Source organism: Globicephala melas, chromosome 1 (assembly GCF_963455315.2).
Source record: "Globicephala melas chromosome 1, mGloMel1.2, whole genome shotgun sequence".
In the NCBI taxonomy this organism is placed as follows: Eukaryota; Metazoa; Chordata; class Mammalia; order Artiodactyla; family Delphinidae; genus Globicephala; species Globicephala melas.
In genome coordinates this window covers 60,865,189-60,891,868 of record NC_083314.1, presented here as the reverse complement: position 1 = coordinate 60,891,868, position 26,680 = coordinate 60,865,189, and the positions used below count along the sequence as shown (strand labels likewise).

The 26,680-nt window shown below is 52.8% G+C and overlaps 1 protein-coding gene across 4 annotated transcripts in view; it reads right to left on the bottom strand.

Annotated features, from left to right (window-relative positions):
* GPR161 (G protein-coupled receptor 161) overlaps positions 1 to 26,680 on the bottom strand; it is a 60,081-nt gene that overhangs the window by 9,957 nt on the left and 23,444 nt on the right. For 2 of the 4 annotated variants that reach the window (XM_060296774.1, XM_060296789.1), the window contains 5 exons: positions 23,853 to 24,270; positions 16,368 to 17,092; positions 10,595 to 10,699; positions 7,216 to 7,332; positions 791 to 5,124 (listed from right to left, as the gene is read on the bottom strand). In XM_060296774.1, coding sequence (XP_060152757.1) covers positions 4,859 to 5,124; positions 7,216 to 7,332; positions 10,595 to 10,699; positions 16,368 to 17,092; positions 23,853 to 24,270 — 1,631 coding nt within the window. In that variant the 3' untranslated portion in view covers positions 791 to 4,858. The remainder of the gene's footprint in view (positions 1 to 790; positions 5,125 to 7,215; positions 7,333 to 10,594; positions 10,700 to 16,367; positions 17,093 to 23,852; positions 24,271 to 26,680) is intronic. The other 2 variants (XM_060296778.1, XM_060296782.1) reach the window with 2 other exon arrangements.

Genomic DNA, 26,680 nt, shown 5'->3' with positions numbered 1-26,680 from the left:
CTATCCTTCATCCTCCTCGAGCTGCAAAGCTGGCTCTTTCCCTCTCTCAGTCACATGGCCAAGACCTGGCGTTTCAGCCCCCACCCTGGCTTAATCTCCTTTGAGACCTTGGACAATTCCCTTCACCTCCCTAGGCCTCCTTGGATTCTGTGTGTGCCCCTTCCCAACCCAGAAGGACGGTCCGGCTCTGCCCCCTCTTGTAGTCACATACGACTGTGCTCACAGCCGTTTTCCTATGCTTCAGGGTGAAAAATGTGATTTCCCTTCACTCTCCCATGGAATTCACCTGGGGTTCTGTGTACACTGTGGGTGGCAGCATGGACTCCTGCCCCTGCGCTGCCTCTTCCCTCAGGGGCTCGGAGACTCAGAGAATCTGAACCCCAAAGCCAAGGCCAAGCAGTCACTGTCACTGCAGGATGGGGCTGCCCTGAGACTCCAGGTCACATCTCAGGGAGAGCATCCCTTCTGGGCTGTAAGGGAGCTCAAAGCTGAGCTTGTGCTTTGATTCCAGATGCCACAGCAGCCTGGGGCTCTACCATCTTCGATAGCCAGTAACAGAAAAGCTCAGTTTCGCCCCTTCAGATCTCCTGAATCCCAAGTGCCACTTAGCCTTTACCCCCTCCTCTCTATCGTCTTCTCCTTTCTCACCACATCCCTTCATGCTGTACGGCAGACGTGACGATTCCTACGGCAACAACCTTCAACACCTCTTATCTAGGATAACGGTTATCTTTTTAAGATTCTCACTTCTTATCACCAGAGCCCTGTAAAACAAGAATAATACACCCACCTGCAGAGTGGAGAAGAAACAGCAGGGGTTCAGCATCCGCTATGCCCCAGGCACTGTGCTGGATGCCCTAATCCACATAATCAGAGGGCCCCCTGGAGTCTGTGTCCCCACATAGAAACAGAATACAAAGTTCATTTTATAGATGAGGAAACTGCAATACAGAAAGATCGAGTAATTAGCCCAAGGACACCTTACTCAGAAGCAGCAGCGTGGAATCCGAACCCAGAACGTCCCATACCAAAGCCTGCACTATCCCCACTGTATCATTTGCAGTGAGATAAAGCATTTGGAAGTGCCCAACTAATGCCTAGCACATGACGGGCACTCAGATGTCTTAACAGGTCAGGCACACAGTAGGCACTATGTGCTAGTTCCCTGTCTCATCCTTTGGTAGCCACATCACCTTCACAGTTCCTTCCAGACGGGAGACGGCTGGGGCTCAAGGCTGAACCCTTGTCGTGAGTATATCCCGTGGTCCATCCGCAGACCTGTCTCTAATCTGCAAGTATTTCAGGGACCCACTATCAGGATAGACAAAATACTCATCTAGTTAAATCTGAACAGGCCAGTAAAGTCTCTCACTGTATCAAAGCGCTTTTCCTCCTTCTCCTGTCCACTCCAAACTACCTTGGCCTATTGCAAACACTTGAATTAGTCCTGCCGTTCACTCAGAGACTACCCAGCAGCTCCTTAAATGAGAATCAAAGAACATTAGCACCAGATGGCCCTCGTCTTAACATTCCTCAACCCCGTTTCTACAGCAGTGATTTGCTTAAGCTCACACAGCTGAGCACTGGCAGTACCTGCAACCCCGAATGGGGTCACACTTGTAAGCAAGCTAGCTGGGTGGTCCTTTAAAGGCCGAGGACTGCAGTGGAGACCAGGAGCTCAGAGTAGGTGCTCGAAGCCAGAAGCAAACGAGCCTTCAGCTTTACCCTTAGCTCTTCCCGGTGGGGAACTGCCAGCGGCATCGCAGCCACACTGCTGCCACCTAGTGTCGAAGGCCCTGAACTCCAGTCTTGGTGCGTCTGGCCTGGGAAAAGGCTAGGGATTGAGCTGTGTGCTCAGTGGCGTGGCACTCCAGTGCCTTCTGGGTCACACTAGCCCCCAAACCTGGTATCTGGGGTATAGCACTGGGGGGGACCCGGTCAAGTGGCAATCTCTATGAAAGAAGCAGAGATGGGCAACAGTCCTAAACGTGGTCCTGTCAAAACCAGAAGATGCAGGACTGAGGTTTTGACGTGAACAAGTGGCCAAGTGTCCCACCTGCCACTGTCCACGTGGCCCCCTCAGGAAGTCCTCAGGCTGCCACTGCACAGCAGAATAAAGCATTATAATGGGCCTGGGTTCAGCGGGGGCAGCTGGGGTTCTGCACTAAGGACAGGGGTCCTCAAAAATCCTCTCAGAAACGTCAGAGCATGTAGGGATTATGTCCTCGCCCTCTCCCCCATCCACCTCCTTTTGCTCTCCTTTCTCTCGCTTAGGCTGAATCAAGGAAAATCTGAATTCATGAATATGGAAAATATGGTTCCAGCTGCCAGACATCCTCCAAGGCTTGGCTCAAACAGTCACCTCCTACATGGTGCTACCCCTAACTCCTTCTAATCGGAAATATTCACCTCCCTCTGGAGCCCACAGTTCTTTCTATAATCATTCATGGACTTTGCAATTTATTAGCCTCAGTCTCTCCCAGGTCTCTCCCTATATTAGAGTGAACACGCTTTAGTGTTAGTACTCACAGAGCCTAGCTTGGTGCCTTGCACACGCTGGAGGTGCAGTGTCTGGTAGATGAATAAATAAATGGACCTCGGTAGAAAAGAGGAAACGCACAGAATGCTTTCAGGAAGCGCAGTATTGCTAGATCGGCTTAGATTAAATCCTAGTGTATCTAAGCTAGTTTGGGATCAGCCAGTGAGGACTTGGAGGCCGGGAGATGTCTCAGGACTCTCTCCCTAGAGCCCAGCTAAGTACAGTCCAGGGGAAGCACTCTCCAGCCCCTGGGTTGCAAGTCACTTTGCGGCACTCAAAATGCCCTAAGGGGTGGGGGAGGGGTGGCATCGTGGGCTATTCCAACCTAGAGGTAAAGGTCCCTGCCCTGTTCCACCTTGGTGCGTACTAGAAGCTCAGAAGTATGGTCCCTTTAGAAACTAGACAAGGACCAGTGCTAGGAAAAAATACATGCAGAAAACATAAAATGCCCTCAGGTTCCGGAACGCCACCCAGTAGTGACAGCAGAGTCTGACTGATCTGCACATCTCATCGGCAGAACCCAAGGGTGAAACCACCTTCTGATCCTTCCCACTCCCATCCAGAATGCAGACCCGTGGCTGGCACCCGGCTGACCCACAGGAGTTGCTGAGGAGTTTGATCACCATGAAGGTAGCAGCCCCCAGGTCTCAGGAAGTCTTCTGTAAATTGCAGACCAGGGGACCAGCCAACCACTGGGTCTCTGCCACACAGCAAAGAGACACTGCCTCACTGAGAGCTAGCTAGACCCCAATGGAACGCCACAAACGTGATCCCCTTTCTGGGATGGCTGCCTCATAGCAGACGCAGGTAGATCTCCTCAGAATGTACCCTCTGCTGACCCCCCGGAATTCTGAAGGCGGGGAAAGGCCTGCACTTGGCTGACCTAATCGCCCAAGCTGAAGGGCAGGCACAGGTGGTTCACGTCACCACAGCCACCGCTCCAAGCCCACACATGTGACGGCCATCCCAGCTCCAAGGGAGAGAGACCTAACATACAAGCCACAATGCGTGGCCCACTTCCGCCTCTGCCCCCATTGATGTGTCTTGCCGGCTGGCATCCTGTCAGAACGGTGCTCCAGACACATCGGATCAGCCCACGTACCCGGGCTTGCAGCAGTGCTTCACGTGCCCACTAGAAACCACACTCCAAAGCTGTGCAAACATTGGTCCATGGGTCACTTTTTTTTTTTTTTCTAACTTACAAATTCAGAGGACATCAAAGATCAGAGTTAGAAATGATCCTGGCCACCATTCAATCCAACTCCTCACTCCCTTATCTTATTTTCCAGACGGCCTAGAGGTGACAGGGAGTCCCAATGACATGAGGAAGGTACGGCGGAGCCGGGCCTGCACGCAGGTTGCTGACGCCAGGTCCAGCGTTTCTTCAAGTCTGTCTCGTCTTACACTGCTCAGGGCTGGGAAATGGTAGCTGCTGCCTACAGGAGTATTCCCTGGAGGCCAGCTAATCGAAACAGTCCATCAAACATCACAAGCCGAGTCTATTCCATGAGGTCTTCCTATGTGAAGGGGATTCCCTCCAACGATAACAGTATCTCTAGTTCCCAGCAGCGCTTGGCCCCATGGCCCTTTCAGGCTCAGTTAAGATCGTGGTTTCATCCTAACCAAATGGATTTTTTTGTTTTTTTAAATTCTAGAAATGAAACATCTGGTATCTGCTCCTTCCTCCTGTCTTTTACAGTGGTTTCTCCCTTCTTATGAAATAGCAAAAGACTCAGTCACTAGGGAGGCGGCCCCGTCCTCAGTCACAGCAGCCCCAGGCCTGTTGCGTCCACCCAGCGGCCCATGAGCTGTCCCTACTAGCACCAGCAGGTGGCGCCACCAGAGGCGAGGTCATAACCAGGACCCCAGGGCGCAGCACCTGGATCTGGGGAGCTCGGCTCCTGGGCTCTCCTCTGGGGACCATTTAGTGTAAAACTGACGGCCCGGCAGGGTCCACATCAACCACCCAGAAGCAGCGTCATCCTCCGAAGGGCCCTGGGAAGGGCTCGCCTCCTGAGGCCTCCGGGACAGTGCGTGGCTGGACCCCCAGGGCACAGGATGTGCAGAGGAGGAAGTGACCCACGCGGCGGTCTCCGTCTAAGCCGTGGTCTCTAGATCCCCTCTACGGCCCACCTCCCACAAAGTCTCAGCCACACCTCCGTTGGCTCTGCTTTGTACTCTAGATGCCTCTGGTCCCATCGCTGAGACCTCAAGGAAGCCCACGTGTGGTCTCACAGAGACACGGAAGTCACTTACAGACATTGTGTTCAGTGTTTTTTCTGATGGCTGCACACCAGTGTGTGTTGAGGGCATCCACCCTCACGTCTGCTCCGCGGCTAGAACGTTCCCCTCTTCGATGCTCTGCAGCTGCAGCCTCTGACTCGCGAGAGTTCTGCTGCCTCGGCGGCTCCCAAAGCCAACCCCGGGGACGGTCCGTGCGGCAAGCAAGACCCCAGGCAGCGCCTCCTCCCCAAATAAGTTGACTTTGGCTTCAGCCTCTATGGCTTTGGCCAAGCTGGCTGCGTAACTGTCCAAGGACTTGTGCACTTCGGCTCTCACGTGAAGAACAGGGTTCTTGGCGGCTTCTGAGAGAGAAGGCAGAGCAAAGGTTAGCGAGGGACCAGGACCGTGGCTGTCCCGGGAGAGGCCTGCCCTTGCTTCACTGGCCCTGGGAGCGGAAGCAAACTGAGGTTAAGGGTGTGGGTTCTGGAGTCACAGTCCGTAAGGTGACGATCCTTGACTCCCCTACTTACTATCTGGGAAATCTTAGAAGTGTTTAATCTCACGTCGGTTACCTCATCTGTAAAGAGAAGATCCTGGCACACCCCTTACATCATGGGGTTCCCGTGATAATTAGACAGCTCTTCCTAAGGTGCTTTAGCCTAGGTCTGGCTCATAGAAAAGGCTTGATAAATACTTTCTATTAATGACATTCAAATTTTTACATCTTTGAAAGAGTTCTCTGGTCTTTCAGCTCCCTGGAGTGTATAATAGCTTTGGCTCTAAACTTCCACAAACCTGAATGTGGTCTCTGTCCTCTCCACCCTCGCTCAGAGATTCCCCAAAGCCATGGAGAACCTCAGGACTGGAAGGACATTAAAGGTTCAGGTGCCCCTTCCCCCAGGATTAGGACTCCTGACACCTAAAGTGCACAGGAGGGAAGGAGTGAGGGAGGGAAGGAGGGATGGAGGGAGGGAGGGAGGGAGGGAGGGAGGAAGGGAGGAAGGGAGGAAGGGAGGGAGGGAGGGAGAGAGGGAGAGAGGGAGGGAGGGAGGGAGAGAGGGAGGGAGGGAGGGAGGGAGGGAGAGGGCCCTTCAATTTCACATCCATGGCCTTATGACTATTAACCTCACTGCCTGTTTCTCTCCTGACATTTTGGGAGGAACGGCGTATCCCCTACACCTCACGTTGTCTGGAGTAGGCAACTTCCACCCCATTCTCCAGGAAGGAAAGAGGGGAGGACCTCTGCCCTGCCACTCACTCCCGGGAGGACTGACAAGGTCTTACACACGTGCCTGCTCCCTGCCCTGCGTGCAGAGAAGGCGCCTTTGGAACTGCCGTCCCCCAACACGTAGGCTGGATGGGGCAGGCTTGGCCCTATGCGGGCTGGGTGGATTGCGGAGGGCTTCAATCCATTTTTTTTAACACGGGAGTAACATATTATAGAGCCCATGAAGCTGCTAATCCAAGCTCTGTTCTTGCATCCACTCTGCCCGTAAAGCAGACGAGTTGATATCTGCCTCCTTGATGCCCATGACCACCCCTCCATTCATCTGGAATCGGGGAGGGAGTGGTAGAAGAGATGGGACAAATTATGAACCTCAAACTCTGCCCCGGCCCATATTTATTTTGGTACTCAGCATTTCTGAAGAATTTATATCTTAAAGTCCCTGGACTCTTCCACCACATCCACATCCGGCCATGTCGGTGGCTGTCCTCACCACCGGGTGGGATTCAGAAAAAAAGAGATTCTTCCATCTGTGGGCAGCCTGGATGGCTCCTTTGTCGCTCTTCTAATCAGCATATCTGGATGGGAAACTAGACCCCAAGTTCCAGAGGCACCGAGAGCGCTGAGGGCTGAATTCAGAGCAACTGGAGCAGAAAAACGTAGGGACTGGATGACAGCAGAACTCATTCCTCTCACAGGATCCCAGCGCCCCCATCAGCTTCAGAGGCAACAGGCCAATCGAGACGGCGGCCTTTGCCTCCGGGGAAGTCAGCGCACTCACTGGGCAACGACTTCCATTTTCCACGGGAGGAAGCCAGGCTTCCACGGGGAAGAGGGCAGGTTCAGACTCATAACCACACATCATCCATGAAGGAAAGAAACCGCGGAGGGCTCAGAAACTGTTGTATCCAGTCGGGCAACTTCCTGAGGGAGGAGATGGGAATTTTGTGTGTGTGTGTGTGTGTGTGTGTGTGTGTGTGTCTGTGTCTGTGTGTGTGTGTGTGTGTCTGTGTACGTAGGCCACTGCTTGCCCAGCCTTAGATGCTGCTTGCTCCGAGAGTTGGAAGCCTAAGGACTCAAGTGAGACTGGCAGGCCGGGAGTGACATGGGGCTGGGCAAAGGCGGGAGCCCTGGTGTGCTGGGGATGGGAGCAGGCTGGGCCAAGGAGCTTTCCTAAGATCCTTTCCCTTCCCCCGTTTCCCTGAAGCCGTCAGTCACAGAAACCCACCTTTGATTTGTTCCACTTCATCTTCGAACGTCACTGAGCTCCTCCTCTTGGGTGGGCAAGTGTGGGAGGGAGGGTTGTCATCAGACGTGAAGTCTTCGAGCAGCACGACATCCGTTCCTAAAACCAAGGGCCGATTGTGCGCCTACAACAGGCAACACCAAGTCCTTCTCGCCACCTTTCTCGCCCTCGCTCACACCCCTTGCGTCCCTCTCTCCCCTTTCATGTATTCAAACCCACAATCAGGTGCAACCAAGTGCTCTGCAGCATTTGCCCAGGACACACACTGTCTCTCGTCCCATTTCAGGGAGTTTGCAGTCAGCCACTGGGGCTGCTTCAGACACACCAAAAATACAGCAGCGTTATCCAGGCGGACGGGTTACCCGCCACAGCGAGCAGACTCACAAGTGATGAGTCTGCCAGACCTGGAATGGGGAAGGGCAGTCGGGCTGAGCGGAGGAGGGGGCTCTATTAAAGGGGCTTTGTGTTCACAGTGATTCTTCTTACAGTGTGAATTTCTATCATTCTAGTTAAAGTATGCCGTGCTAAATAAACATTTCAAACCTGAACATGTAAAGTTCTTTGGGGGCCAAAAAGGGATTGAGAAATATGCCCCCCAAAAAGTGGGGAAAAGGCAGAAAGGAAGGAAGTCCTATGAGAGAGAGCTGGGCGGGTGGGCAGGCAGGGGCGGGGCGGGGGGACCAGTCTTGTTCTGTCTTAGCCTCCAGCTATGAGTCCTTCAAGGTCTTGGTGCTCAGGAAATTAGGAAGAAAGGGGAGCTGGGAGCTCCTCATATGTGGTTTTTTTTTTTTTTTTTTTGCGGTACGCGGGCCTCTCACTGCTGTGGCCTCTCCGTTGCGGAGCACAGGCTCCGGACACGCAGGCTCAGTGGCCACGGCTCATGGGTCCAGCCGCTCCGCGGCATGTGGGATCTTCCCGGACCGGGGCACGAACCCGTGTCCCCTGCATCGGCAGGCAGACTCTCAACCACTGCGCCACAAGGGAAGCCTCCCTCATGTGTTTTTGCAGAGCAACCTGAAAAGGCGTGTTCCTCTAGCGGACTTCACAACATGGTGGTTAAGCACACAGCTTCCCAAATCGGACAGATCTACGATCACAGGCAGGATATTTAGTCCCTCAGCATCCTTCCATGTCTACAAAATGGGGATCGTAATTCTCTCTACCTCATAGAGTTGTTGGGAGGATTTTGAGTTGAGACGTGTGACGATGTGACACATTGCCTGGCGCACAACAGGTGCCTCATCAATGAAAGTCATCACTCGTGAGGACACGGCTAATAAACAGCGGGGCTGAAGCTCACACTCCGGTCTGTGTGACCCCCAAAGCCCATGCTCTTCCTTCTGCCTACAACAGGGGTCCCCAAGCCCCGGACCGCGGATCGGTACCGGGCTGCGGCCTGTTAGGAACCGGGCCGCACAGCAGGAGGTGAATGGTGGGCACGCGAGCGAAACTTCACCTGCGGCTCCCCCGTCGCTGGCATCACTGCCTGAACCACGCCCTCCCTGGTCCGTGGAAAAATTGTCTTACACGAAACCGGTCCCTGGTGCCCAAAAGGTTGGGGACCGCTGGCTTACGACACTGTCCCCTTACTCCTTTTTGCCTGGTCACCTCCTATTCACTCTTCAGGTTTTCACATCACTTCCTCAGAGAAGCTTTTCTAACACCGCCCTCCCCGCCGACAAGTTCTCCCCAACAGGGGGCACATACGACCCCGTTACGTGTCCTCACAGCACTCGGCTTCCCCTTCCATAGCTCTCATCACCCTTATAACCCTTATTAAAAGCAGAATTATTGAGGTATAATTCGCATCCCACACAATTCACCCATTTAAAGCGCATGGGATGGCCGTCTTTCCCACTAGACGGAAAGCCCCATGAGGGCAGTTTACCACTACATCTCCGAACCTAGCGCAGTGTCTGCTCAAAGCAAGGGCCTGGCAAGTAAATATCTGTTAAATGAATGAATGTCACTCTGCCTCTGGATTCCTGCTGGTTGTCTGAGAAGAGGGAGAGAGCCCGAGGAGAGACAGAGACCCTCCCGTCCTTCAAGTCACAGCAGGGACTCGGGCCTACAAGGGCGGGTGCTACCAGTGGTTCAAGCCTCTGGGCTGCCAGTGGGAGAACATCCTCAGGGAATGTTCTGCCTGCGGGGAAATGCTCCACGACAGGAGGCCTGGGCTGGGTCCCTGCCCACGGCCGGTCCCCCCGAAATTCCGTGACACAGGCTCAGGCCAAGAAACACAGGTCAAGGCAGAGAGGAGTTTTCCAAAGGTCCCGGCAGGAGAGATGCAAGAGCAGGGAGGGAAATGCCCACAGACAGCCTGCTGTCGAGGGCCAGGATTTGGCACCCTCCCTTCACGCCCAGAACACGGACAGACAGCAGCCCCGGGACGGGGTGCTTCGTCAGCTCCATGAATGACTGACGTAGGGACACCGACAGCCTCTGCCCACGAGCCTCTCATCCAGTCATGAACTGGCAAGCACGGGGTGTGGCATTTGGGTCCCCAGAGCGCCGGCAGCAGACTGTGACATCACAGAGCCTGCCGCTGCAGGGAGGAGTCCTGGGCCGGCACCATCCCCTGGGCCGCAGCTACAGGGAGGGTCTGGAGAATTCTGTTGGAGATGTGTTTCTTTGGGGAGACCGAGTTCCCCATAGGCATGTCGCAGGGCATCTAATGATGGTGACAAGGTATCCGACCTGGTTGGAGCTGCCCTTGATAGAGGGACGGCTGCCCCAGCTCACAAATGGAGAAACGCGAAGGTTTAGAAACAGACTGAGCAGCTTGTCTGAGATAACACAGCTCTTAAAAGTCAATTCGAGGGCTTCCCTGGTGGCGCAGTGGTTGAGAGTCCACCTGCCGATGCAGGGCACACGGGTTCGTGCCCCGGTCCGGGAGGATCCCACATGCCGCAGAGCAGCTGGGCCCGTGAGCCATGGCCGCTGAGCCTGCACGTCCGGAGGCTGTGCTCCGCAACGGGAGAGGCCACAACAGTGAGAGGCCCGCGTACCGCCAAAAAAAAAAAAAAATAAGTCAATTCGAGACTGAAAACCAAGCAGGTTGACTCCGGAGCCTGCACTGGACGATGGTTATTATAATTCGAGTAACAACTGACAATCATTTAGCATTTTAACTTTTCAAAGGCTTTCACTTAATTTGAATCTCACAACAACCCTGCATGGCAGAGAGAATAGGAGCTGAGATCCTGTAGAGAGGAGGAAACTGGGGCACAGAGATGCTGAAGAGCCGTGACTGGACACCCAGACCCTTGCCTCTCGCCCCTCCACACCCTGGGAGACATCCCTCTCCCCACCAGCTCCCACCCGGCAGGCACTGGGGAAGCGCGACAGGCGAGGGGCTTACCTGAGTCCTGAGAGCAGCTGAAGCCGGTGTCCCCCGTGCTGCTGCTGTTACCCAGGGGCTGCCCGCCTGCCATGAGTGCCGTGAGGTGTGGGGACAGGCCCAGGTCTGCAAGGCAAGGTCGGCACTGACTGCACAATCCACGGCCCACCCAGTCCCCAGGGGCCTCGCCTCCGCTCCCCTGTCCGCTCTGTCCTCCTCGCAAAGCGTGCTCTCCACGCACTGAGGACACGGAGCTCTTAGCTGCCCTTCCTTCACTTCGCCGCTTATTCCTATCCCGGGGAGTCTGTGACAGGATTCACTGGGTCCCCCCAGAGGGGAAGCGCTCGTGACAAACGTCAAACACCAACAAGGCAGGTGGGAGAGAAAACAAGGTGAAGGGCCGTGGGAGAAGATCGTGGGATGTTTTTTGAAGAGGCCAAACCCCCAAATGAAGAGGATGTTTGTAAGTTGGAAGGTGGGAAGTGGGCAGTGAAACTAGCCCAGGAAAGAGCTGAGGCTGGCAGAGGGGGAGGCCTGGAAGGAGGCCCCCAGAAGCTCAGGAACTGGAGTTCCAGAGTCTCTGCAGGCAGGTGGGGCTTGATGGAAAGTCTCTACAGGAAGCAGTGGGTCGCCTCCACTGCTGTTCCCAGTTCGGGGTCCAGGCTCCCGTTCCCCATGTTGGCAGGAGAGTGGACAGAGTGAACTGGGGGACTCTGGACTTAGCGACACCAGGCACATGGCAACGTGGCAAAAACCGAGGGAACAATGAGAAGCTACATAGTTACCAGTGGGAGCCCCACCCTGGGCAGAAGACCAGAGACCCCGTCCCCAGGGAAATCCAGCCAGCCAGAGAGAAAAGCCCCACAGACCCCAAGATCTGGGCGCCCCGTGAGACAGCCCAGTCCCACCACCGCCCAGGGCTTCCCGCTGGCTTTCCTGGGCCGACTTACTAACCGTGAGGGACGGTGGAGATCACCAGATACTTAGGGAAAGGCACTAGCAGAAATGGGGAAATAAAAAAGGAAGGGAGGAAGGAGAGAAGGGAGAAAAAAGGATGTCTCGGGAGACGATGCAGGGAGCTTCAGAAACCAAACAGAATTCTAATTGGGTGTCCTTAGAAAATTGAGAAAATAGTGACTCCATGAACAAAAGAGCTGGTGGCCATAAAGACCATGGAGTTAACAAAAAAGGCACTCTTAGCAATTAAAAAAAAGCACAGAAAAGTCAAACTCCTCCGATCTCACGAGGAAGACCTACCTACCTGCCACGAAGGACCACCAGCGTTCCTCCCCAGCAAACCTACAGAGAGGAGACACCTCCACCCTGTACCTTCATCCTAATTCTTCTGAGGGGACAAAGTGACATGACACACATGCCCTCCTTTCTCCTTCAGAGCCACGGAGGAAATGATGGGGGCTGAACCCGTGCAGTCAGAGCACACTGCTCTCAGAAGCTCCCTGTCATGGCCTGTGGGGAAAGCACTTTTGCAAGGAGCCTGCCCCTCTCCTGGGGGCTGGTGTGGAGGTCTGGGGCCAGAGAAGAGCCCAAACATGATCAGCCACCTCCAGGGTCTTGGCCTCAGAATATGACTACGTCTCAGCTGGAAGCCTGGCTTGCGGAGGGGTGGGTCGCCGGGGGAACATCCACTGCCACCCGGGACGGCTGAGGCCACAGTGGGTTCTGGACGCCATCTCTGAGGCTGCAGTGAAAGCCAGGCACAAGTCCTGGTCTCTACCAGTGGGAGAAATCACTGGAGCCAGACCAATGCGGCTCGGCTAAGAGATGTGGAAACAGGGCAGCCGGGCGGCAACTCTCTATTCTGTTTATCCAGCATTTTACCACTGGAGAGTAGACTCAGTTACCCTGAGTTTTTTCACATGAAACAACAACACATCTACTGGGCTGGGCCCAATCCACCCCCTTTCACAAACTTTTTTTTAAAAAGAAAGAAAGAAAAAGGCACAAAACGACAGGCACAGGGATCAGATCAGAAGCCTGGAGTGGCCAGAAGAGTCATGAGTGCCTTTGAGCGGCTAAAAGAACAGAGTGCAATTCTGGGGTGACACTGGCACTTTGAAGTAACCAGAAGACCTCTAGGTGGCGCCAGGAAGAGAACTTGGCAAAACAAGGCAGGAAAATTCAAAGGCCCCAGGGTCTCCTTCCTTCCCTCCAGCCCAGACCTCACAAGGGCATTTCCTCTGAGGAGGGGCATTTCCTCTGAGCAAATGGGAGTCAGCGTCCTTCCCTGCAGAAGACAGCTGGGAAGGCTCTATTCCCGGTTCCAGGAGCTTCGAGCATCACACGAGGGCAGCATTTGGAGAGGCTGGCCTCCCACCATGCCCAGGCCTCCCTCGAAGCCTGGGTTGGGCTGATGTCTGGGCTGTCCACCCCAACTGGGTTGGCGAGTGGCAGAGCTGTTGGAGAAGCCCGTGGCCCTTTCTCCTGAAGGCCCCTTCTTTGCTCCGATCACCCGTAGCCACCTGTCAGCTTTGGAGTTGTCGTCTGGCCTCCCAAGACCAAACGTAAGCATCTAGCTCACGTTTCAGCACTGGAATCAAGGTCCACTCCAGGGCTGACCTACCCACCATGCAGCGGCCCTGCCCGGCAAAGCCCAGGGAGGCCAGAGATCTCAATTCCTAGGGGAGCCCCATGGGAACCTGCTAATGAGACTCACAAGCAGACGTATTGTGGTGGCCCGGTGACAGCCGGCACCCAGGGAAAACCTAAGCTGCTGCACTTCTTCACTTTGGGGCTAACAGAATGAGAAGACCAAAATCCACGGATTATGGCTGAAATCTATATATGAAATAAACATGACTGCATGTGTAAAACTCCTGGCCTCCTGGAGTCAGCAGGAAAGCGCCAGGTGTCTGTGGAATGCCACTTCACTGCACCTGTGCTCACAAGCACGGTTAGGGAAGTTTATAATTCCATGTACTGAATCCTCTGGAGAAAACTTTGCAGATGCCTATGCAAACGGAGAGGAACAAAACCGAGACAGGGCCTCCGAGCCTTTTCTTGCTGGCTTTGGAACAAATCTTACCATCCTTCTTACCGGGGATGCCAGGTGGAAGGCAGAGCTCTCCCTCCTGACCAGAAAGGCTGTGGGCATTCCTGGCGTGGCTGGAGCAGAGCGCGGAGCTGGGGTGGGCACTGCATTCTGCTCTTTTTCCAAGACTCCTGCTGACGCTGTTGCCCACCTCCTGATGTCAGGACGTCCCGGGAAGAGACAGCAGGGATGCCCCCAGCTCCCATTCAAGGGGAAGGCCAGCAACTCAGAACCCATCATCCCACATGCTCTTCAGCCCAAACACATCCCACAAGACTGCTTTTCCCTCGGTGAGGAGACTGCTCACCGCCTTGGACTTGCCAACCCAACCACAGCGGGTGTTTTCCGCCTGTTTTCACGGCCTCACACGCTCTTCCAGGATAATCTCAAGTGGCTTGTGTGGAAAATCTTGGCCCCCAAAGCAGATGTTTCTTTCTGTTCTATCTACCCTCTCCTCCTCCATTCTCCTTCCTCATTTTTTTCCCTTCCTCATTCTTAACTTCATTGGAATCGAAAACATTTAATGTTTTTTTAATTTTTATTTTTTTGCCTAGAAGGTAAGTGATTTTACAAAATTTGAACAAATAAGTTCATCAGTGAAATGAAACCATACCCTGAATGTACTCCTCCTGGCTCACAAGTCACATTTGGAATCATGGTCTTGCCAGTGGCAGGGGGTGGGCATTTCAGGAATTAAAATACTGGGGTCCTGAGAGATTTTTTTCTCCTATAGTCAAAATTAAAAGTCCCAGAATTCCTTCCTTTCTCAAGAAGGAACACTCCATCAGTCCCTGAGATAAATCAGTGACATTGGTTTGTTTAATTGCCACATGGAAAAGACTCCTATCATCACTACCACTGAATACTCATGATAACTAAGAGTTGTTATTTCTTTCCACTCTCTTGAGAGGGTAGGTGGAAGACCTATTTCCTGAGGAGGAAAAATTATCTCGAGCAGCATGAGTTGCCCAAAGTCATCTGGCAAGAGACTAGAACTGCAGTCTGAACTGGAGCTTTCCTTGAATATGGTCTGATAAGTGCCCTCAGAGTCTGTCTTCCAACAGCCTGTCCAGATGACAGTCTCCCTCAAACGACACAGTCATAACTGCAGGGGCAAGATCCACGAGTGCATGCTACAAACAGTGGGAGCCTCAAAATATCTGCTATGTTGTACTTATTAATGACAATGGAAAAAACAGTGAATTTACAGTGAGGCAACTTGGCAGACGCCATCTTAACTGTAGGGGCTGAAAGTACTTGCCACCAAATTCACACACTGAAGCCCTAACCCCCAATGTGATGGGTCCTTGGGAAGGTACTGAGGTTTAGAAGAGGTCACGAGGGTGGGGTGCTTATAAGAAGAGACCGGAGAGCTTGCTCTCTCCTGTCCCTCTCCCCAGCCCTCCGCCATGGGAGGACACAGCAAAAGGACAGCCTGCAAGAGGGTCCTCACCAGAACCCAACCATGTTGCCACCCTGACCTCAGACTTCCAGCCTCCTGAACTGTGAAAAAATGCATGTCTGTGGTTTAAGCCATGCAGTCTACGGTAGTTTGTTGTAGCAGCCCGAGCTAAGACATCAACCGAGAGATCAGGGTAAGAACTAGCTAGTGAGAAGACCTACTGACATATGTACCCCTGGCACGCTCGTTAGGAAGAGCACATCACCCGCCCAGCCTTGCCTGCCAAAAAGGTATTACCTCACTGTGACCCTGAGAACACATGAGCTACATGCAAATTGAGGGGCCTTCTACAAAATCCCCGATCAGGACTCTACAAAAGGTGTCAAGTCATGAAAGACAAGGAAAAAAAAAAAAATTGTCAAAGACTGAAGAAGACAAAGGAGATGTGACAACTGAATACAATGTGGGATCCCGGACTGGATCCTGGAACAGAAAAAGGACATCAATGGGAAAATGGGTGAAATCCGAGTCAAGCCTGTAGTTGTTAATAGCGCTGCACCCCTGGCGATGTCTTAGGTTTGGTAGCTGTGCTACGGTTAGGCAAGATGTCAGCACTAGGAGAAGTTGGGCGGATGGGTATTCTCTGTACTGTTTTCCCAACTCTTCACTGAGTCTAAAATTATCTCGAAAGAAAAAGGTTTAAAAAAAAAAAATCTATCCCCCACTAGAGTAACTCCTCTGGGTCTCATCAAAGGGGATGGGATCATGTCCAGAAACTGTGAGCTCCGAAATCAATTACCAAATGGAGGAGCAGCTGTAACACACCAGATAGTGACACTTCAGTGAGAGAGTGGAGGTCCGCCATCGACACGTCCTGAATTATTAGCGACAATACGAGGAAACCACCGACCCGTGAGGAAAGGCCCAAGATGGAGTATGTCCAGGAGGAGTAGCTGAGGAGGGCAGGAAGTGCTTTAAAGAGGACCCTGCCTCCAAGGAACACTGAAAGGTGAAGGCAGCCTGGTCCAATGCTTGGGTTCTTTTTTCTCTAGATAGATCTATCTAGATCTACTCTCCAGGCCAGCGGGCCATGGCTGTGGTCACAGAACACGGATTTCTGAACTCTGGTGTACCCTGCCTTGAACTGCCAAGCTCAGGAAATCTGCTTGGGAATCACAGTGGACACTCTGCGATGTTCCTTCCCCAGAGGAAACCTGTGTTTTAAGCCCTGAAGCAGCAGTCAGTCTGAGACCTCGCCCATCAACCTGCCCGAGCGCCTGCAGGACCACAGGCTACACCCACCTGAGGGTGGGCATCCCTTCCCTGACAAGTTCCCAAGTTACCTGTGATCCTGTTGGAAATGCTGAAGAGCCTGGAAGTCCTCTGCCGCTGCACAAACGGTTCCCGGTAATACCGATCCCCAAAGCACATGCCCAGTAGTTCCTTGCGAACCGTCTTGTTCCAGAGTCCATAGATCAGCGGGTGGCAGACGGCACTGGTAAAGGACAGCCAAGTGGCCCAGGTCTCCAGGGTTGGGGAGACATAGTTCTTCCCCCAGAGGGCCTCAGAGGTGATGACGACCATGTAGGGGCCCCAAGTGACCATGAAGGCCCCAATGACCACCAGGATGGTGATGAGCGCTTTGCACTGGTTGGCCGAATAGACCACGCCCTGAAAGGCGTTCTTCCTACTGCCCGAGGAAGAGGTGGAGGTGCTGGAGTTCTTCCTCCCGTTCCCGTGCGCGTCCTCCTCCACAAGGACCACGGTGCCACAGTGCACCTTGCGTGCCTTGACCCTGGCCACGCGGAAGATGAAGCCATAGCACACCAGCATGACCAGGAAGGGGAACAGGGCACACCAGATCTGCCAGAAGGCGGTGTAGCCAGGTTCCCGGTGCCACGCAGCCACACACATCCACTTGAACTCGTCAAACTCCACCGATGACCAACCAAACAGAGGTGGCAGGCAGCCGATGAGGGAGTGAAGCCAGATGTAGGCGAGCGCCACCACGGCTCGATTACCTGTGATCTTCATGGGGTACACCATGGGGTACAGGACCGCATAGTAGCTGGAAAAAGAACGGAGGCAGGTGAGGGAGAGGACTAAAAATAGAGAAGACACACCAGGAGGGGCACCCACCGCTCTCCTAGGTGGCGAGCTCTGTTGGATTTCTCTCATTCAACACGGCCATGGGGTGAATGCTTCTAAAAGGAGCACCTTCTCTCAACCCTCCCCGGACAAGTCACAGCCTGGCCACGTGACCCAGCCCCGTGCAACTCTTCATCGGAGAACGGCTGGACACCAGGAAGAACACAGAGCTCAGGCGGCCCTGTTTCCAGAGCCCACTCACATTTGGGGGTGTGGCTAGTCTTCAGGCATCTCCAGGAGTTCTAAGGGACCGTGCATCGAGCCAGATCCCTTCTGTGTTTCTGACAGTAATCCTTTTAGAGCTGTTTTCAGAGGGTCCTCAGAAACCAGAAGAACATCTAAGGATTATGGGGTACATTCATTCAGTGAACGTTTACTGAAGGCCTGCCACATGCCAAGCACCGTGCTATGCACCGGGAATACAGGTAAAAAGGTGCGGGGGGAGACAGACACATAAGCAGGGTACAAGGCTCTGGAGCAGAAAGGGGATATTTAATCCTCACAAGAAGTCTTTCCAGTGACTGGCATTATCATTATCCTCATCTTAACAGCAGAGAAAGGATAAATAATCTGCTCTAGATAAGGAAGGGGCAGAAACAAGATAAAACCCCGGGCAACCTGACTCTACAGTCCCCGGCGCACATGCCAGCAATTCCCTGCACACCGCCTTGTTCCGGAGTCCACAGACCAGGGGTGGTTCCTAACCCCTCAGCTCTGTGAAGAAGGAGAGAGGCCTGGAGAGCGACTGATTCTTATTGACGGGGCCTCGGATCCAGACTGCAGGGTCAGGGCGGACTTCCTGGACCAGATGGCACACAGACTCAGGTCTTGAACGAACAGAGGCACTGGCCCAGGAGCAGCTGAGGCAGAACGCCAGCCTTGGCGAGACGCGGAGATGTACCTGAGCACCGGCTCAACGAGGAAGCTGCCTGTGGCTCAACCAGGCCGGCGCGGGGTGATGGTGCGCGGGGAGAAAAGGAGCCAGGGGGCCGGGGCGTGCAGAGCCTTGCCCGCCAGCTGAGCTCTGACCCTTTAACTGGAGTGGGTGGGAGGATTTAGACCATGGGGTTGAAAGTAAACCACCAGCCTCCCCACCCGGACGTTTTATCCAAAGGAAATGTTCTGTAATGATGGAGCTTCTGCAGGAGGGCAACGTGTGGCGGGACAGGGGTGACCACGCTGAGGCTGCCTGCTACAGGCGGAACCTTAGGAGATGACTATGGCTGTGAGCCTCACACACCACCTGTGAACCACCTGCCCCACCAGGACCTTCCTGAGTCACCCCTGGGCACTAGAGCTCAGGGACGGGGGCCATGGCCTGAATTACCACCTGCTGCCTGGGGCAGGCTCTCATGGAGGGGTCCCTGTATGAAAGGCCTTCCAAGTCAGAGGCAAGACGGGGACTGCTGGTCTCAAGCCTCGAGGCCCCACCAAGGTCTAGCCTGGAAGGAGTGTTTCTGAGCGTGGAGCCTGATGAGAGGAAACCACCGCGATTATGGTATGGATCACAGAACCCCTGCACAGAGCCTGGGGTAAAGCAATTCCTGTCTTCTGCTGACATCTGGGTTCGCATCTTGCAAAGGCCGTGCAGCCCCGTGAAAGAAGCATGCCTTTGGAGTTGGCGATCCCTGGGTTCAGATGGCGACTCTGCTGTCCACTAGCTGTGTGAGCTTGGGTAGCTGAGCTAAGCTCTCAGAGCTTCAGTTCCTTCACCAGGAAGATGGGAATCACAGAACGTCTGGCATGGATCTGCTCCAAGGACAGAATGGGCTCGAGTGGGGGGAAAGGGCTGGATGGGACCTCCCTTTAGATGGCAGCGGGGACAGAGCTGGGACACTGTGCACTGACGTTTCCCCCTTCCTTCCTGAAGACAGAATCCCTATCTTGCTCCTGCAAAACTGCTGTGACCACAGGGGACGCTGGGCCCTTCTAAGCACCAGGGGATGAATCAGGCCATGCTGGTGGTATCCCCTCCCTTGCCAGGTGACCAGCTGAGGTACTGACCTGTGTGACATCATCTGGCAAATGAAATGTGAGGGGAGTTTGCTGGGGTGGGACTGGGGGCACTTCCAGGAAGGTTTTCTCCACTTTTAAAAAGAAACAAGGCGGATATTTCTCCTTTCCTCTGCCCATTTAAAATGCGTGCAGGCCCTCTGACCTCAGGCAACACTTCAGGGGTGAGTGTACAGGTAGGTGTGGGAGGCCAGGCCTGGGGAACATGAGCTGTCCCCATCTCCTCTGACCAGCCACGTTCAACCATTACGACGGGGCTTCCCTGGTGGCGCAGTGGTTGAGAGTCCGCCTGCCGATGCAGGGGACACGGGTTCGTGCCCCGGTCCGGGAAGATCCCACATGCCGCGGAGCGGCTGGGCCCGTGAGCCATGGCTGCTGAGACTGCACGTCCGGAGCTTGTGCTCCGCAACGGGAGAGGCCACAGCAGTGAGAGGCCCGCGTGCCGCAAAAAAAAAAAAAAAGTAAAAACAGGGGTTGTTATCTAAGTGGGTGATTCGTGGCAGGAGAGCTAAGCATTGGAGCCCCTACAGGCATTACCACTTTGAAGTTACACGTGACATCACAAAAGGCTCTTTGGGGACCAAGGGTGGTGCTTGGGCTCATGTCTAAAAATGAGTTGTTGGAGAAAAGATGGAGAGCTTCAGAAGACAGCTAAGAGTACGGAAAACAAAGGAAAACCCCTCCGTTTTGGCCTGTATTAACCTGCAGGGAATAGGGAGTTGCTTTTGTTCTATATTTTCCTTTGAACCTGCAACTAGGCCTAAATGAGGCTTAAGTTTAAAAAATGAAGTTTCAAATCTATGAAACCCATTAAAGAAATTCTTTTTGTGGACAGATGTTGGCATGTTTATATCTTGATAAAGGTGTAGATGTGAGCATTGCAATGTATGTACATTTAGCCAAAAGAAGCCTAAAACCAAAGCCTTTAGCATCTCAGAAACTGGGCGAGTTACTTACCAGCCATGTGGACTTGGGCGAGTTTGCAAAACCTCGCTAGGCTCTTCTGCAAAATGAGGACTGATAGGGTCGTTGTGAGGATTAGCTGGGATAAACATTTGTTAACGGCATAGTGCAGTGCCCGGCAGGTGTCTAGCCCCCCGCCCTTGTTTTCTTCCACTTTCTTACCGATGTTCCCATCTCTTTCTTCCACCCCCATTCTCTTATTCTTCTCTCCTCTCTCCTCACTTATCTTTTACTACTGCCTCCTCTCGCCTGTTTCCCTCCCTCTCACTCTCCCTTCCTTCCTACCCATCCCCTCCGCCTCTCGGTCTCTGCTTCTCCCTCTCTTTCTCATTCTCTCTCTCTCTCTCTCTCTCTCTCTCTCTCTCTCACACACACACACACAGACACACACACACAGCTGCATCTTTAGGTTTCCAACATAGAAGGCAAATATGTAACCTTCAAAATCACTAATATCAAGTAAATTTAATTCCCTAAAATTCATGGGGACAGGGGAAGGGGTGTTTGAAATCCTGGTCAGATGGTGATCATTTATATGAACATGATCGATTCGCTGGTCCAGTCAATTTGTATTTTTAGCCACATGAATGACCAATAATAAAAAAAATTAATCGCACCTGCCATGAAAATATTTGAAGACACCAAATTTGACAGCAGTCTATATCTTATAGTCAAAGATCTGGGCAAAGCACTGTGATGGCCAAATCCATCTTGCTACACTCGCAGGAGGAAATGGTCTATTTTCCAGAGACAAGCAGGCCTTGGTGACTTGTCACCGCTGGGAGAGGCAGAAGCCCTTTCTCGACTCACGGCTCTGTCACTGGGTGACCCTGGCGTGGGCTGTGGGGTCTGGGGTGCCTGGATTAAATCTCTAGTGAGATGACCGGTGACGCCAATTTGTTCACGTGCGTCACCTCTTCCGTGACCAGCTGTTTCCCCCGGTCTCCAGCTGTGTCCCACGCGCCATGCTTTTTCACTACTTCTGGCCTTGCTCCCTCCTCTGCGTTCTCACAGCACCTCGAACACACTGGCTCTGCGTACACACCACATGGTCCTAAAATTACCTGGCCACATGTCTATCCCCCCAACACTGCGAATTCCTCAGCGTGTCTGTTCATCTCCTTCAGCTGCGCGTTCCCAGCACCAATCACCTGGCCAGGCATACGTTAGGTGCTCCATAACTTTATCAAATGAATAAATGGAGGCGGCTTGTTCATTTGTAAGGGCCCCTGCAATCCTATTCACTGCTAGGACTTAGCTCAAATGCCACCTTTTCCCCGGAGCGTTGCAGGCCCTGCCCTCAGAAGCAGCCACGGGAGCTGTCATAGCGCTTAATTCTGCTTTGTGTTCACACCAGCACCCACGGGTCAGCCTCTGCCATGAAGCTGTGAACTCCTGGTGGGCAAGGGCTGCGTCCTGCTCATGCTGTATCCTACCATCTGAGGATGTAGCACAGGGCCTTTCACAGAGCAGACACCCAGAAGATATTCCCAGTGTGAAAGAGCAAGGCGTCGAAAGAGGCAAATGCTCTCTCGTTTGATGCATTTTGATGGCGTGATTTGAGAATCGGTCATGCTTGCGGGTGGAAATCGCACTCTCGCTTACTAGACCTCAGATCCAAGTAAGCAGTATACGGCCTCCGAGAGCTGCCTCCACTTATTGAGTATCCACGTATACACAGTTCTGCGAGAGGCATCTAAAAACCAACTTCCCCGCTCTGCTCCTGAGCTGTCGGCCCCCACTCCACCTTCCACAGGACCCAGGACGGGATATCCCAAAAGTAATGATTCCGCATCCCATCCTACTGCCAACAGACTTCCAGTTATGTCTGCAGTGCTTATTATCAGTCTTGCTAGGACGCCGATGAACGGCTGCTGAAGTAATAACCTGTACAAGCTTCTGAAGGGGAGCCTGCCTTTTACACATCAAGAATCTTCAAAGTGTGTTTCCTGTGACTGAAAACACAATTCCACAAACATACACCTTCATCAAAGTGCTATATAAAACAGTAAGCTAACAGGGGACTGTAAAAATAAACTGCAGTCCATCCAGAGGACGGAATACCATGTAACCATTCAAAATCATGTTCTCCAGGGATATCTGCAGGTGGGAAAAATGCTCACAATCACTTGTTAAGTGAAAAAGCAGGTCACAAAACCACATGTGCCTTGAGTCTATTTTCTAAATTTACTGCATGCGGCCAAAAATCCCTGGAGGCAAGTATACTAAAAAAATGTAGGACTTCCCTGGTGGCGCAGTGGTTGAGAGTCCGCCTGCCGATGCAGGGGACATGGGTTCGTGCCCCGGTCCGGGAGGATCCCACATGCCGCGGAGCGGCTGGGCCCGTGGGCCATGGCCGCTGAGCCTGCGCGTCCGGAGCCTGTGCTCCGCAACGGGAGAGGCCACAACAGTGAGAGGTCCGCGTACCGCAAACAAACAAACAAAAGTAAACAGTGATTGCTTCTGATTGGTGGGATTATGGATATTTCTTATTGTACTTTTTCTACTTTTGGTATTATTTTCTTCTGTTGGGGGGAAAGGAGATATTTGGAGAAGCCACCTGATTAGTTCTGACCAATGGCTTCCTTCACTCTAACCCCCCTCAGGTGCAGAGGGCTGAAAGGATTCTGGCCTCGGCCCTAGTGGAGGTCTGCACCTTGGGTAGACCATCCAGCCACCACTCATCGGCTCAAAAATGGACGATCCCAAGGGAGCCAGGGGACTCGTGTCACCCAGTGACGACAGTCCTGGGGAACCCCTCTGTGTTTTCCCTGACTCCCTCCCCAATTCTATAAATCACAGAGACTCTGAATCTCCCCCCTCTGCCCTTGTACAGTTGAACCCTTGCCTGGGATGAATGAAGTAACCATTGGCAAAATCCTAATAAAGAAGACTCCAGGGGTCGGAAACTCTCTGTCAAAGCCTGCAGGACTTTCACAACTAAATCTGACAGCCTAACGCAGGAATCTGGAAGAACCTTCTAGATAGAGCTGAGGGGCGTCAGCAGTGCTATTCCTTGCTGGAGCCAGCTATGCCACAAGAAGGGAGAGCCCAGATGTTTCAAAGCACACACTGTCTCTCCCAGGCGCCATCTTACTCCCTGTGTTGTCTTCCCTTCCCCTGCTCTCCTTCCATCCAGGACTGAGCTGATGTTCAGGCCCTTGCACTGTGGACGATAGAGAGTATTTCCTCTTTGGGCTGCCCCGGTGCAGCTCTGGCCCAACCCAAAGCAACAGAGAGCAGGCAGCACTTTGGGGAAGACCTGGATCTGATACCTCCTCTGCCACGTCACCTTCCTCAGCTTCTGTTTCTCAACTATCAACTGAGAAGCAGAAGTTAATAGAACTTTTCTTTCTAAGTTGTTTTTCTCATTTTTTGGCCACGCTGCACAGAATGTGGCATCTTAGTTCCCTGACCAGGGATCGAACCCACGTCCCCTGCAGCTGGAAGCGTAGAGTCCTAACCACTGGACCACCAGGGAAGTCCCCAACTACATGCAAGCTAGACCAGATAAAATCAGAGGTGCTCTGGTTGAGGGGATAGAAGAAGAGGCAGAACTCTGCTTTCTCACCCTCCCCAGCACAGACGTGACACCCTCCCGAGGAACTGAGGCAGCTCGGAGGACACAGCCCACATGATCTCTCAGGTTCCCCCTTCACCCACACTCCTAAACCCTTCATTCTCTGAGTGTGATGCAAGCTTACCGGTCGACGGCGATGACCCCGAGGGTGAGCATGCTGGCCGAGCTGATAAGCAGGTAGAGGAGGGCCGAGAAGTTGCACCAGACCACGCCGAAGATCCATTCCCTCCGAACGGAGCTGGTCGCCACGAAAGGCAGCACCAGCACGGACAGCAGGAAGTTGGACAGCGTCAGGCTGAAGACGAACTTGTTGCTGAGGGTGAGGAGGTAGGACTTCCTGTACAAGGTGACCACGATGACCAGGTTGCCCAGGCAGACGAAAATGGTGATGACGACAATGGCGATGAACTCGGTGACGACGACGCCCCCTTGGCCACCGTCCTCCTCGGTGAGGTTACTCAGCTCCTTCCTGTGGCTGAGGGAGGAGTTGAAGCTCATGGTCAGTGCGCCTCGGCGGGGGGTGGGCAGAGCATGCTGGACGACTGGAAAGACAAGACCCAGAGACAGGAGAGCAGTCATCAGTCCACAGCCTGCGCACTTTACAGAAGAGCTGCAGAGGCCCTGGGTCACCCAGCCAGTCGCCTCCACGCAAGCTCTACAGAAGTGGCCAGCTTTCCACAACCGACTTTCTATGCAACTCACTGTGTCCCTGTGAACGATGTGTTCCCCCAATCTATCTATTTATTTATTTATTTATTTAACTTTTGGCTGCGTTGGGTCTTCGTGGCTGCATGTGGGCTTTCTCTAGTTGCAGCGAGCGGGGGCCTCTCTTGTTGCGGAGCACAGGCTCTAGGCGCACGGGCTTCAGTAGTTGTGGCTCGCAGGCTCCAGAGCGCAGGTTCAGTAGCTGTGGCACATGGGCTTAGTTGCTCCGCGGCATGTGGGATCTTCCCAGACCAGGGCTCGAACCCGTGTCCCCTGCATTGGCAGGTGAGCTCTCAACCACTGAACCACCACGGAAGTCCACTCCCGCTCCTTGAGTCTAAACCACCCTATCCATTCTCCCTAGCACCAGTGGTTCAAAACCTTTAATGTACCTAAGAATCACCTGCAGTACCAGCTCAAAGAGCTGATTCTTGGGCTCCATCCCTAGAGATGTCTGGTCCCAGAGAACAGAAGTACAGCCTAGGAGTCTGCATTTTAGACAACCACAGGGCAGGTGATTCTGATTCAGTCCACCTGGGCTAGGCGGACTGCTGCTTTTGACTCCTGCAATGCAGGGTGGACCCAGAACCGGCAGCATCAGTATCACCCGGCGCTTACTAGAGATGCAGAATCTCACGCCCACCTCTGAACTGCTGAATCAGAACGTGCACGTTAATGCCGTCCCCCGTTGATTCATGTGCCCATTCAAGTTGGACAATAAGATTAGCATAGGAGTCATTCTGAGATCCCTAAGCAGGGTTTAAACAAGTACAGTTCATACTGAGGCATCACTACTGCTCTCATCAGCCACGGTGAGGGAGGGCAAGGAGCTGACACTAATGATAAATGGGTAAGAGGCGGCCCAGTTTGAGGTCTTTGCCCACAAACACCGTTCTCAACAAGGGGCAGTCCCTGCTCTTGGGACGCTGGCTCCGGATCTTGCTGAAAACTCAAGGTGGACACATTTTAACATTCAATCCTACAGACGAATGTTTCTCCAAAAGTTTCATCTACTTGAATCAGCCAAAAAAATCCCACAGATCACTTTCCCCACCTGCTCTTGTTCCCAGCAAAGAGAATACACCGGAAAGGAAGGGAAGATTGCTTTCCCTGAGCCAGAAAGCAAGAACCCTGGTGCCTAGACTGCCTACACACAGCAGCAGAGCCTTCCCGACAGCGCCCGCCTGACCTGGCACCTCTGTCCAGACATCTTTGGCCATAGGGAGCTGGTAGGTGAGGAAGGCGGCTCTTCCTCTTCCCAGCAGCCCTAAAGGCCAGTTAGAAAGTCTCCCTTTACCAACAGGCGCACTCGTAGGTCACAACCACAGATGCTGCGAGCTTGAGTAACATCGAATAATTCTAATCCCTCCTCCCCTTGACAGCCTTCAAATACTTCACAGATTACTTGCTTTCTTTTCTCCAGATTAAAACTCCCAGGTTCCTGATGTGACTTCCAGACTCTTTACTAACTCAGACTCCCTGCTTTGGACTTGCCCATGGATGTCAACGACCCTCTTGATTTGTGGACCCCAAGACTGAACGTACCGTTCTGGACATGGTCTAGTAAGTACATAAAGGGGCAATTTTCTCCATGATCAGGATAATCTTCTGATACTATTCACTCTAGGAGTGCATTTTCTTTTGGCAACCGTATTACCCTGCTGGACTTACATAAATGTGTGGTCAATTAAAACCCAAAGTTCACACACATTTGAGCTTCTGTGAAGGCAGGCGTCCCCAGGCTTAAATGTATGGCATTAGTGGTTTTAAGCCTAAATACAAAACGTTATGTCTACTAAATTTTACTTTGTGCCTTTTGGCCCGTATTTCCAGGCTGCTAAAATATTCTGAATTTTGATTCAGTTATGCAATACGTTAGGTACTCTAGCTTTGTGCAGTAAATATACTTTAGAATTATGCCTTCTATGTCTGTGTCTTTGTAAGCTTATCTCTGGGTTTTGCTTTTATTTTTTGAGTTCTGAATTTTGTTCACTCTTATAAGTAAATTATTAACTGGTATCTCAAAATAAAGTCCTACATAAGCATGTTATACTTAACTGCCTAAGTGATAACAGTGCGGTAAAGAAAACAAATTCTGAATCGTTAGACAAATGACAAAATGGGAGAAACTATTTAAAACATATCACAGGACTAATCATTCTAACTTAAAAATAAAGAGAGAGAAAAAGATAGAAAAGTGAGTAAAAGACATTTTAAAAAAGTGTAACGATATGAGATGACGGATGT